The sequence below is a fragment of the Pseudorasbora parva genome, chromosome 11 (assembly GCF_024679245.1).
Source record: "Pseudorasbora parva isolate DD20220531a chromosome 11, ASM2467924v1, whole genome shotgun sequence".
In the NCBI taxonomy this organism is placed as follows: domain Eukaryota; kingdom Metazoa; phylum Chordata; class Actinopteri; order Cypriniformes; family Gobionidae; genus Pseudorasbora; species Pseudorasbora parva.
Window position 1 is genome coordinate 14,276,128 of NC_090182.1, and position 14,302 is coordinate 14,290,429.

The following is a 14,302-nucleotide window of genomic DNA, read 5'->3' on the forward strand; positions in this document are numbered from 1 at the left end:
GTATTTATTGAACTACCTATTCTGATTCAAATCAGTAAATTGTGTACAGACTGGCCGATTTATGCTCAACACTGAGAATGTAAATTGGCAATGTCACAATGCAAAAAATAAAATAGCCAATGATTTTTTTTCATGTTAAAAAAAAAAATGTATATCTGTTAGTGGCAGATACAAATCTATACTTTTTTTGTATGCTAGAAGTGAATTTAGGCAACATAATGTACAGTATGATGCTATTGTATAAATGTTGATTTTTAAATCTGCTATAGATAAACATATACTGTTTGAATATATATAGTGATTATTATAGTAAGAAAAAAGGAGGATCTATGGGATCCTTGTTAGACAAGAGAATGCATAGCACCATAACCAATGAATTGGAAATCATTATTTAAGTATTAGTCAAAAAAGTTTGTGTGTGTGTGATTTAACTTTAATAAAGGTAATTTTTCCAAGAATCAACCATTATTTTTATTCAGTGCACAGCAATTCTCCGACAGCTGCTCTTGAAGGGAAGCTCTCTTCAATTAAAGGGTTAAATCTTTGCAAAAATAGCACCGCCTAAAACGAATTGTTTAGCAGGTATTTACCTATTGCTGATAAATTGTGCTTCCCTAGGTCTTGTAGCACCGAATAATGTTCTTCATACTAAGCATTCCTTTTGATTATACGAACAAACTTGATGAGATTCACCGTTTAACTGTTTTGAGACAAAAACCCTCAGACAATTAACTGAACTGCAACATCTGTATTGTGCAAAACGTTTAAAGCATTGATTCCTTTAGTCAGTGTAGTATGAGTATACATCACACATTTATTAGTGAACAACCCTCTCCAATCAGCCACAATTAAAAAAAATATGATTGCACTACTCGGTAAAGCAGAACTAGCAACTTTCATTTAAAAAAAGTACAAATCTTAAAAATTTCAATCAGTATACAGATGTATTTATAATACACTATAACTAGTTAATGTTAAATGCTACAAACAATGATTCCAATGGAATGAAAAAAAATTATAGCATTAAGAACCATTTCCTATATATAATATATATTAGCTTTTTTATTTCATTTTTTTTTATTGTCTTTTTTTTCTTCCAAATACAAACATGGCAAAAATGAGGTAACTGTAAATGTGCAAGTACCAAAGCAAAATATCTTCCTAACACAGAACACATGCCCCTGGCCCTGTTGTTGGCTGGGTAGTCTGGAGTTCAGGCAATGACTGACCCCTAAAGGCCAGGAGGACAATAGAACAGTAAACAATCCACTATCCCACCACAGCAAGAAATCATTGGTAAACAATCAGTGGCGTCTATGGAGCAATCAACAAATCACAAATCCTAAAGTATTTAGCTGCTTATTGGAACACAATTTTCCACCACACAAGCTGTGAGATTATTTATTAGTTGAATCACAGAAAGACTACAAGATTCTATTTATCATCATAACTCATAGGTTGATGTTTTTTTCTTTTTTCTTTTAGTAATTCAGTACATGTAACACTGAGGTTCTCAAGGAATCTTGGTTATTGTGAAAAATTCCTTTATAAATCTAAATAAGGATATATTAGAAATAGCCCACAGCCGGTTACCCCAAGCAAAAGTGCTTGCGTGTATATCAACAACTTATTTTTAAACCATAACAGTTACAGATGCTCAAGGTAGAGAGAACCATACAACAGGTACATATATTTCTGACCATTTTGGTGAATGAGTGATAGCGCCGTGGTGTTTTAACCCACACGAAACCTCCTACTCTTCTTTGATTTAAGGCAGACGTATTGAATCTGATCACTCGGGCGGTAAAATAATGTCATCCTTTAAAACGGTCACTGTCTACCAGCACATACAAGTAAAGCTAAATAGTTTCTCTTTTTTTTCTTAAATGAAACCCCTGTCGATAATGTTATTAACTGTTTCTGACCACCGTGTGGGTACTAGTAGCACTGCATGCTGTATGAATAGAGACCCATAACAAACTATTGCATTCTCTTATGTGAATGTAGCATTACACCTAAATATAGAATATCTAGCACCTTTTTACTATATGGCTTTCCGTTATCTAGATTCCAGGCAAGTGTGTCGGTAACTGAGGCAACAATAGAAGCACAAATGTGGTGAGGAGCCAATCACATTTCCCATCTCAAAAAGCCACCGTCTTCCCACTGGCATCAAGCTTAACTTTGTTATTTTAAACATCCTATATTATTATTATTATTCATTGTTTTCTTCTTCTTCTTCTTCTGCAAGTACAAGCACAATAAAATCTTGTAGTCATTCGGTTCTATTACAAATGTGTGCAGTACAGTGCATGGCAGTTATCAGCTGAGCAGAAAGTCCCCTACACCCAGAACCCAAAGCCAACTAGATCTACCTAAAAACCAGTCGGGACCTGGTAAGACATGCATGCATATTGTGCACAATTAAATACTTGCCCACCCCTGATATCTTTCACTGAAAATACAGATGTCATTTTTTTATTAGTCTTTTTTTTTCTCTGTTTTTTCTTCTTTTTTTGAATCCTTAAATCATGCAAACACTGTAAGAATAGTCTTGGAAGTGGTCTAGGTAGGACAGTGTGCACCGTGGCACCTTTTTCAACGGGATTACAACCTTTATGTGTGGTTCAAGTACAAGAACACGGAAAAACGCAACGGCTGGAAAACAGGTTCGAGTAACATACGCTAATGATCGGCTGCAGTGACGGAAAGCCTATTCTCACTCGATACATGTCACTTCATCTTTTTTTTTCTTTGCATGCCAGTCTTATAATGGAATAATATTCACCACTATTTAAAAAATTAATAATAGTTCAGTTGATTACATTTAAAATATGCATGGCCTGAGGAAAACAACCCAGAATACCCAAATATATCTCCATGGCGTCAATCCCATTTGAAATGGACTGTTTTCCTATATTTTTCAATTACAGAGAGGCCCTGAGTGATTTTTTTTTTGTTGTTGTTATACTTAAAATATATGCCAGTGAACAGATATGTATACATAGATTACTTATCAAAAGTGTGGATTAAATTCATTACAATGGCTTTTTTTTATTATCTGGCACACAAACGCAAGATACTCACATTCTCATGAGAGAGTCCCTTTACCCGAGAAAGCCAGTGTGTCTATTGAGTTACAATGACTATTCAGTGGACAAATGACTCAGGAATATATATATATATATACGTATATATAATATATTTAAAAGTCCTATAATTAAAGTACTTAGGGAAAAAAGAAAAAAAAGGAATACCCAAATAGTTCATAGTTTTCCCCCGAACAACGTTCAGGTTTGTTTTTGGAATCGAGTTGAGCGTCTTACAGTGCTTTTTTTTTTCTTTAAACGACCCTAACGCTCCATCTCTGCCGTTTCAAATCCTGCCTGGGATCTTCGTGGAACGACTACAGTCAACTGGCACACAGGAGAGGGCGTAGCTAGAAATACAGAGGGTTTCAACATTCTTTTGTCTTAAAAACAAGACGATAATTTGCAACCTTTCACACCAAGGCTATGCATACAATGTTTTTTTGTTTTTTCTTTCACATCACTTGACACTGTGAACATGGCCTGAGACCTGACACCGGGAGGCAAACTAAAACGCACTAAAGATGTTTTAGCATTCCGACCGAATCCTTCAAACACGCTCTCAAAAGAAGAAAATAAATAACACCACTTAAAAAAACGTATACTTTTAAAAGAGGAACTGACAAAGGATGTCTGAAGATTAGTAACAGGTTTGTGCTTGTCAAGGTCTTGAGAAGGCAGAGCTAAAATCTTGTAGAGTATAATGATTATTTGGCTCACAAATGAGGAAAAACAAAAGGCCTAGTCCTCCAAAAATCAGGTCAAAACGTTGTGTTCACCTCACACACTCATTGCACGTATTGCTTTCCGCAAAGTCTTCCACCCTTTCCCAAAAAGTCATTCTGGACAGGCAAACGTGACCTCCTTGGCCTCCGTTGGAAACACAACAGGTGTGAGAATGGCAAGACGGAGGCCGTCTGAAGTTCCTCTTGTGGTTGAAATGCGGTGGCTCTCGTTCATTTAAATATTGCTAGTCTAAAAGAACAGTCCGCGCGAGGCCCGTGAGATGTTCTCCTGGATCTAGCCGAGAAAGAGTTATACAGCTGAGTGTGAGGGAGCGGGATAAAGAGGGCCAGTCCAGAATCAATGGGGGTTGTGCAGTGCAGCCAGGTGGGAGCTGGCAGAGGCAGTGTGCTGTCCTCATCCCCGTGTTCCCATGGGCCAGTCAGATCGGGCTTGCCAGCAAACAGCAAAAGCAAAAACGCCACAGCTTCCTTAATGTCTCTACGACTGTGGCGAAAGCCCAAAGGATTCACGCCCGTCGTTTCCCCAGTCCTTTTTGTCTACGTTTGCCTCTTTAACCTCAGGCCTTGGAACTTTGAACCACTGAAAGTCACACCTTCACAACAGCATTCGCAGATAAAAGAGAATCGGGATTAAGATATTCAAATGATCAATACATTATTGCAAAACATAGATTATTAACAAGTCCCTCAGCCCATCACTTGTAGAGACATGCATCTATGATGGTCGTTCACCGGCGGAGTGGCCGCGTCTTACAGACTCGTCTGATTGCACAGTAAAGCCAAAGACCAGCGCCATCTTGGCCCGCTCCCGCAGTCCCTAGCGATACTAAAGCACGATTTTAAATATTCGTGATCAAACAACTAGAGAATATTCAATTGTGTAAACAAATAATGCCAACACAACACATATTACAGGTTATCTTTGGAATCTGCGAAAAACAAGGCCAGGGAAATGAAAAAGAAAGATGAAAAAATAACCAAAAACCAAAACAAAACAAAAAAAACCCAAAACGGTCACAATTCCAGAACTCGGAAATGGCTATAGGCGGCAGTAGCTTTCATGAAACTCGCACAATGACGCACAGCAGAGGTCAAACAAGTTCCTTACAAATTCCAAGATTGCTTATTGTAGAGGTGGGATTGGGAGCGGGGTGGGGGGTAGATTTGCGTTTGGCTGGAGATCAGGTGTCCCCACTCACAGAACACACTCAAGGATTTGTGCTGCTTTCCAGTGAAGGACAAAAACCTGAACTCATTCCACATCGCGGTGAACTTCAGACGCGTCGGCTCGACAGATTGGACAGGTGCGATTGGTCTGCAAGACATGTTACGGATTCATTTTTACAAGCCAGTGATGTTTCTATGCCACATTAATGGATCTATGAATCAACTAATAACTAATAAATATCCCTTTTTAAATTTAAACAAAATCAACATTTACTAAATATAAAATATTGTTTTTTTTATTTTTTAGCAATGAAATTAGACATTTTCTACCATTCAAAAGTCTGGGGCCATTAAGAAAAACATTATTAAATTATACTTTTTTCAGCAAGGATGCATTAAATTGATCAAAAGTGACAGTCAATTTATTATTTTTCAAAAAAATTGCTGTTCATTTGAATCACGAAATGAGCACATTACAATGATTTCTGAAGGATCATGTAAGTATATGTTTATCTATAGCAGATTTAAAAATAAACAACAACTTTTCAATCACAGTAACCATTTAAATTGATATTTATGTTCCAGAATATTACATATTTTTTTATCAAATAGATGCAGCATTTGTGAACATGAGAGACTAAAATCATACCAACCCCAAACATTTGAATGGTTGTGTACATAAGCATTTTATAAGCCATCAGCCACTTAAAAACCTTTATTCGTTACTTGACCATTACCATTTACAGCATCCCATTTTCCTGTTAGTTAATACAAATATTGTGCATTAAGATGTTGTTCTTACCTTTAACCATTTGTCTACACATTTTGCATGAAATTCGTGGTTGCAGGGTAATACTCGAAGTAGCTGCCTTGACTCAAAATCACTAAAGCATACAACACACCTGTAAGAAAAGCCAAAAGAACATCAATGCCAAGTCCCAATCACAACTTCAAGATTATAAAACAGAACACTTACAGAGTTTGTTCAGATTGGTGGTTTTCTAAATTGAACCTGTAGGACGGAAGTTGCTCTATATCAGCTTTCGTCAGTCCTCGAGGTTTCGCTTCTCCGAGTCTCTCAGCAAGGTTTAATAACGCCTGAGAGAAAAACCACAAGTGTTCAAAACTCTCCACACAAACGGTGGTAAGATAATGATGTTATCTGTTCCAAAATTAGCTTTACTTCTATAATTCTGTAAAGTTAACCTCTCTCAACCTTGTTGCATCACTGCACATGCCCACAGAGTCACTCTTATTGAAAATGAATGAGTTGCTTGATCGTTGCAATCGAGTGTGTATATAAACGCTCCTTTTAGAAGTTAGCGAGCTGCCTATACAGACAGTAGACAGGCAGTTCACTAGGTTTTGGAACTGAGGCCTTACATGAAAACCATCAATGGTATATTTTTGACAAGTAGGGCGACTTTATCACCCAACATATGAGGATTCTCATTTACCTCATAGTTTTCCATTTCCACATCATCTACATCCAAGTCCAGACTGATAGCAGGACCCACAGCAGTTGGAGGCACAGGTAGCATCGAGCTGTTTCACAGATCACATAAATCATTAGAATACACATAACACCTTTCGTTTCACAACAGCAAAGAAATATCACAAAGGCCTCATATAATTATAAGCAGCGTTGATGGTAACATTACATGATCAGATTACTTTTTTTTGACGCAAGGAGTAAAGTTACATTACTTTATGAATATACACATTAATATTATAGTTATAAAATATATCATAGTTACTTTAATAAATGAATGCAAATTACATTTCAGTTGAATTAACTTCTTTAAACAATTTTTAAACTATAAATCTCTCGAAACAGTGCTTCTGGCAACCCGAATCTGAGTCCAGGCTCGTGGTCCTTTCCCAATCCTTTTTCCCTCTCTCCTTGACCTTGCTGATAAAATATAACTAAAACAATTTTTTTACTGAATTAAAATTCTCTTCTCTATAACATCATCTCTTGTGTGCGAGGGAACAGACTAAATTAATGCAATAATACTTTAACATTTAACAATAATTTTACAAGTACCGTAACTTTCCCCAACAGTGATTATAAGTGTATAATGTCCATTATTAGAATGTGAAAATTTATATGGCATAATGCATTTTATTTGTATTATAAATAGTAGAAGAGACTCTCACAGGAAGTATGGTAAGAAGCCGGGGTAGTAGGGAGGTGGAGGAGGTGGTGGAGGAAGAGGCTGCTGTAATCGGTACCTCTGTCCAGTTATACGCCTCGGCAGCATGTGCGGATATGGCTGAGAAAATAAAGACATCAACACATGAGGAAAGCCTTTCAAATTATTATTTTTCATTAACCAACTCTTCTCCAAAGCATTTCTACTATAAAAGAGAGGAGCAACTAGAGGCTAAAGGTAAAGTGTGTAGTTCTGATTAGAAAAACGGTTTTCTCGAAGTTTATGATCAAAATTCCTATTGAAAATGTTTTTTATATATATATATATATATATATATATATATATATATATATATATATATATAAAATATTATATATACATTATATATATATATACACACACACACACAGGGATGTAGTGGAGGCTAAACGGACGTAAACGCTGTTTACGCACCTCCCAAAATCTGTAAATAGTGTTTACCCACCTCTAAAGTGAGTTTATCCACCTCTACATAGCCTACAGTTCCTAAGCCATTTAAAATAAGCTTATGTCGTTTTAGTTTCATATTGTTCATTTGCATTGGTTGTTTGTTGTACAGATAGACAAAGTCCTTCATATTGCCCTGCAACTGTCAGTGTGAGTAGTGGGAAGTTCGGATCATTTTACTGACTTGGATCTTTGAGTCTCGTTCAGCAAAATTAACTAATCTTTTCTCTTTCCGTCTCTATGGGACTGACAGGAAGAAAGAAAGACTCGGATCTCACCTGTCGATTCAGAATCAGAACCCATATGTTGCGTAACGCACATACACGGTCAACACAAAATGAACAAATCACTCTGAGACAACTCGGTAATCCAGAGTCATATTAAAGATTCGTTCAAAATGAACGAATTATTCATGAACGGTGCGCAACCAAGATTCAAAAATGGATATCCGGCAATTTTCAAAATGATAATTATCCATTTGTAGTACGTTTATTCAGTTTGTGACACTTTTCAATTACTTTTCAAGTGGACAAAGAGGAACTCTGGATATTGTTGTGATATTAATTAATCACAGGCAGCTGGTTTAATGTAGAGAGAATGTCGAAACCCTGTAAAAAAAAAAAAAAAAAAAAAAAAAAAAAAGCTGTAATAATGCAGTGTATTTTGTGTTCAAGTGGAAAATTTTTGGTTTTATTGTTTTTTAGTTTTAGCAACTGATATTGTCTTTCTTCTGTTAATTACAGAAACGGAGTTTAGGTATAGGCATGTTATAGGCACCAAATTCATCCTTCTGTCGTTAATCTGCACCTGCCTCATTAGCAATTGGCAAAAACTGTAATCGACAACTATTTTGATAATCGATTAGTCGGCTTGAGTAATTTTAAGACAAAAGTAAAATTCTTTGATTCCAGCTTGTTTAATATGACCTTACCGTTTTAGAGAATTTATAGTTTACCCACCTCTTTTTTTACCACTACACCTCTGTCTGTCTGTATGTATTATTTATATTTTATATATATATATATATATATATATATATATATATATATATATATATATATATATATATATATATATATATATATATATATATATATATATATATATATATATATATATATATATATATATATATATATATATATATATATATATATAAATATTAAGATTTAGGTTGTCTGCCATCTCACTTTTCTGACTTAGTAGGCTTAATAGGTGTCAAACCAACATTAAAATATAATGTTCATCAACACAAACATTGCTTTTACTATTGTTGATTATCATTATTTGCAAATCTGACAAATCAGTGGTACAGAAATGCTTTCTAGGTTTTGATACGGGTTTCTTATTTTTGTCATAACAAACCAGACCTTTAAACGCTAATATCCACACCAGTAAACCTTTAATGTTCTCCACATTAGGAGTAAAATGTTTTTGCATGATGTCATTACCGCTCATGCAAATGCTGCTTTTTTCATTTGAATCCTTTGACTGTTCCAAGCTGTTGGAATGATCTGCTGGTCAACAATTGACCTATTGATACTAACACTTACTATTCTATATTTATACATAAAAAAATACAACAACAAAAAAAACTTGCTGTGTAGTGCTAGACTGAGACAAGTCACAGCACTTGCATTTTGTTGCCCTATTGTTGGTTTGATTGCTTTCTATTGCTCGCCTTTTTTCTAAGTCGCTTTGGATAAAAGTGTCTGCTAAATTATGTAAATTAATCATAGATATGTATACGTAGATACCACATTCGACACAGTGCGCCCACCGTCTTGGAACGGTCAACACTTCAAATGCAGTTGTAAGGGGATTCTGAAATCCACTGCAGCTTCAATATACCTGTATACAGTTTATCCTAATTAAATTCATCATCAAAACCTTAAATTAATATTTATCCTCCTTTATTATGATGTTAAATTATTCTTACCAGTTAAGATTTTGCTTAAGAGAACCGCTGATTGTTTCTTGTTTTCGGTCTCTGAGGAGTGACTGAGGGTCTGGCCTAGAGATGTGTGATATGCCACTAAAAACTTGATAGCAACAAGTTGTCGTGCGTTTAGATTAGTCATCACAGACTCCTAACATGCCAGGAGTGCAGAAACAGTGTTGGATCACTTAGCCTGGCTTTCAGAGATGAAATATGGATTTGTCTTTCATTTCTATTATATTTTATTCATTTTATATTTCCTTTTACTAAAACACAAAATTATCAAGATGAATATTGCCTGTACTAATGTCTGTACCTCTCACTGAGAGCAAGCACGCTATCAATATGTTTTAGGGAACATTCGAGTTAGAACTGGAGCTTAATCAGCTCCAACCTTAGAGAGACTGCGTATCTTTGTATGTGCGCAATATTCTGTGTTACAGATCAGTGTACAATGGACATCCTAAGATGTGGGTGGACTTGTTCTGGGCAAGCTGGTTCCTGCTCCAGACTTGGAAGGTCACTACGTGCCTAATTCCAGGGTTCAACACGTGATCTATTGACACGTGCATCTGATTAACTGACAATGTGTGGAAATTTACCCTGACTGATCATTTTCCCTGAGCAAATCAGAATCATCCACCTTGCAGTAATGACGTGGAAAGACCTTGAAAACAGTATAACTGTTGGGACAATTGTATGTACGATAGGCGGGGCGATAAGAAAGGGGAGAAGGGGAGCATAGTCGAACTCGTTGAGAGACTTGAAGCTGGCTTCTGCTGATGAAACTACAAACTATTCTTCAGTACATTTTTCTTCAATTAACTGCACTCCTGACTCTTGGTCTTCATTTTTCAATACTGGTTTTGGGTCATATATTGTTAACCCCTAACACTCATCACTCACAGTAAAAAAAAAAACACACACACAAAAAAAACAAGATGCCACAATATTGTGCAACCTCGGATTGTAAAAACTGCTGAGATTTAAATTCAAAGTAATTAAATAATATTTCACACTGTTTTTAAACATGTGTTGGTTTTGTTTTTATATGCATTAAATCAATATTAAATGTTTTTAAACTATGAGAACTTTTTAATGTTGTGTTATCTAATGCCTTTGAAAAATCATCTGCAGAAGTCAATTGCAGATATAGATATTCATACCTGCATATAACTATGCTTGCAGTCAACTTGTTTATGGAGTGGCTTTGACCTTTCGAATATGGTGGACAGATTACATACAACGATTCATTGAAACAGCCACTAATGAGGAAACTAATTTGAATCGGTATAAGCAAGACATCTCACCACTCCGTAGGGTAGCTCTTGATGGAGGGGCTCCTGGGGGAGGTACTGGAGGGGGACGGAGGGGGTCATTGCTGGTGGATGGTGGGCTGGAGGATAAGAGAATGTTCCTAACGGATGCTGGTCTCCTCGCAGATCCACTTCATTCTCCACCCTCTGCAAAGGCTGAATACACACATATAAAAGACGTTACACAACCAGAAAAAAACCTTTAGCATATTAAGATTATGAGAACTAATTCTACAAAATGATATGCTATTTTAGAAAGAATAAGTTTTATAACACCACTATTCAATTTATTAAGGGTACAATCAGTTATGGGGACTAATCTGTCACTCATGACTAATTGTTTTCTCTAGATTTGTAATAGGTTTGCTTTATTAATTGCAGTGTAACAGTAATCACATTACACACTAGATTACTATAATACATTACACTCACTGGGGAATAATAAATTGCGAGTAGTGCTTTCTAGCAAAATTGTTGAGCTTTTTATCATTCAGAACTTTCAAACATGGCTCATTCAAATCGCAGTTATAATGTATTATAGTTTTATGTTATTACACCATGTAAAGATCATTTTGCACTAAAGGCATCTTAAGAATAAGCTCATTAAAGGTAAGCTTATCTTTTAGCTTGTACTCATCAAGAGGGATACTTTATCCAACAACTTCATATAAATGACATTCTAAATATGTCAAATAAATATAAATTTGTCACACTTGTTATGCAGGTGTTATTGACTGTAATTTTTATTGATCACATACTATTACTTTCATAATAATCACACACAATTTTAATTTTTTGTTCCAAAACAGGGAATGCATTTTTCACAATTTTGCATTTACTTCTTGGATTGGGTCGCTTTAACAAGGCAACCTTTCAAAGCATACCAAATTGTGTTCATGGAAGATTGCCTTCTTATTGGTCATCAAGTTTCCTCTTGCATCATCCATCAAGATGATTGACAAGTTCGCTCTACGAGCTTATGGTTTTATTTGTAACTTCCTAGACAAGCAAACCCTACAAATGTAGCAGTCATTTCCGCTTTTAAATTATAAACTACACTCATATTAAGACTGCAGAACATTTAAATGCACTCTCTCCTGATCTCGCAGCGCTGTCTAGAGGTTAACTGTGTCACACACAAACACTATACAGATGTTGCAATGCAGCTAGAGCAGGAATCAAGGCTATGTTGGGACAGCATTCTTGCACTAAGAAGAGCAAATTACACATTTTAAGATGAAGAGGTGATCTTTTGGTTTTCAACTGTGATAACTAATGTGCTCACTCACAGCATCAGACACTACTGCATTTTATATAGGATTTTTCCCGTTATGAATTCTGATACCGGTTTGTTGGGTCAGATTGCTTTCACACCTCAAGTGAACCGCCCCAGAGCTTGTTTGCAATCGGTCCGAGACCACCTCGTTCAGGTTTTGGTTTGGTTTCGATTGTTTTGGTGCAGATCCAAGCACGATTGCAGCGTTTGTTTCGGAACCTTGGTCCGGTTTGTTCAGGTATATGTGAACACTGCAATCGTGCTTGGATCTGCACCAAGGTTCCGAAACAAACGCTCAGGTGTGAAAACACCCCAAGATAACGGCAAATAAAAAAAATCCATATTGGTTAATCACTAAAAATAGTATATTTCAAAATGATACTGCAATTTTGAGCTCAACGTAGCCCATTATAATATGCTCAAAAGGACATTAATAACAGTTCTCTTCCATTTAGTAGCATTCATAGATATTGTGAGCGGCACTCACCATGCGCGGGTGCTGGGGCTGTATGGGAACAAACTGGTTGAGTGGAGGCAGATGAGGAGGCTGGTGGGGCGGCACTGGCGGACTAGGGTGCAGGATAAAATGCTCACTGGAGATCAATGGTGGAAATGCCTGATAGGACACTGGCAGGTGCTGCATGGTGCAGGCCTGAATGAGCTGTAGACAGACAGACAACAAATACCAGACAACAAAAAGGTCACACACACCATAGATGCACTCATGAAGAAAGTGAGGATGGGCAACTGAATACTGCCTCGCTGTGTAGTTTAAGAAATTACAACATGCTAACATACTCTGGACTAAAGCATATCTAACGCTTTCACTACTCTATACTATTTAGAACTCCACTAAACAACTTCAGAAGCATTAGGGTTAATGGGGAAAACTGAATATATATGCAAAAATAAGCCTATTTTTTTCCATGATGCACACGTAATGTAAAGAGGACTGAAAAAACATTTGTCCCTTGCACAATAAAACACTTTCAACGGTACATCACTATGGCCACAAAAAGTACAGAGGTGGGTATGTTGACACTAATGCAATGACTTAAGCAGATGATAAAATTTGCAGAAAGCACAACTTTGCCTTCAAAGATCAAATACCCCCAAAGACATTTGCAGTGACAATGCAAACAAAAACCTGTTGCAGATTGTCTCTTGAAAGTTGCTTCATAAAAAATGTCATTAATCATTCTAGAGACACAGGAAAAGCCTACAGGACAATCAAAAATGTGAAATGTAGCTGTATCCCGATGTCTAATGTGTAAGCATGAGAGGGATGTACAGAACAACACTCATAATCGAATATCTTTGGCTGACAGGTGGGCATAATGACTGCCTGGGACACACATACATCGGCTAAAGTAAAGCTGGAGCGATGGGACATGTTAGGTGTGCTCTACACAAACTTCACTGACATTCCAGCTCTTCCTTTTCAAACTCACTGGAGGAGGAAGGCAGCAGAGCAGAGAGAGCTGTCCGCTGAACATTACCGAGCATGCTGGGAGCTGCTGAGCATTGCAGGCTGGGATAGGTTGCCCGGTGTGGATGGGAAAACCGTGGGTCGTCACTGTGGTAACTGTGTAAGATATCGGAACTGATCCTTGATGCATCTTGAAGGACAACACAAAAAATTCAGGTTACTTGTTAACAAAAAAACAAAACTTTTTATTATCACAGCAATCTGATTTCACATCAAAGTCTGAGTAAATACACTTGATGTCTATATTAGGGATCTTAAACTACCTGTTTATCCTGAATGTGGCTATTTCTTTGTTACAAACATTTTAATTATCACAGATGTAATGGTATCGTAGAAAGTGTACAGTTTAGATATAAACACTGATGTCTACCATAGAGATCAAAAAAGAGTAAATAATCTTTTGAACATAACTTGATGTTTTACATAAAGATTGTATATCAATTACATTGTTACACCAGTAGGTGACGACAAGTGACTGTTAAAATGTTTTGTTTTTTGTGTCATTGCAACACTCATTCAATAGATTCATTCATAAACACTCATTCATCCAGTAATTAAAAAAGTGTTTGAGTCATTGAATCATTCATTCATTCATTCCTTTTTTTTCCATGCACCGCATTAACATTTTGACAACCTTT

At 36.4% G+C, this 14,302-nt stretch overlaps 1 protein-coding gene across 5 annotated transcripts in view; it reads right to left on the reverse strand.

The window, feature by feature from the left end:
• Positions 1 to 791: 791 nt before the first annotated feature.
• The window catches only part of rnf44 (ring finger protein 44), a 46,714-nt gene continuing 33,203 nt past the window's right edge, over positions 792 to 14,302 (reverse strand). For 4 of the 5 annotated variants that reach the window (XM_067457168.1, XM_067457165.1, XM_067457167.1 and 1 more), the window contains exons 4-11: positions 13,627 to 13,794; positions 12,663 to 12,836; positions 10,894 to 11,055; positions 7,163 to 7,278; positions 6,460 to 6,547; positions 5,979 to 6,100; positions 5,805 to 5,904; positions 792 to 5,150 (exon numbers count right to left, since the gene is read on the reverse strand). In XM_067457168.1, the coding sequence (XP_067313269.1) occupies positions 5,088 to 5,150; positions 5,805 to 5,904; positions 5,979 to 6,100; positions 6,460 to 6,547; positions 7,163 to 7,278; positions 10,894 to 11,055; positions 12,663 to 12,836; positions 13,627 to 13,794 (993 nt within the window). In that variant the 3' untranslated portion in view covers positions 792 to 5,087. The remainder of the gene's footprint in view (positions 5,151 to 5,804; positions 5,905 to 5,978; positions 6,101 to 6,459; positions 6,548 to 7,162; positions 7,279 to 10,893; positions 11,056 to 12,662; positions 12,837 to 13,626; positions 13,795 to 14,302) is intronic. The other variant, XM_067457169.1, reaches the window with a different exon arrangement.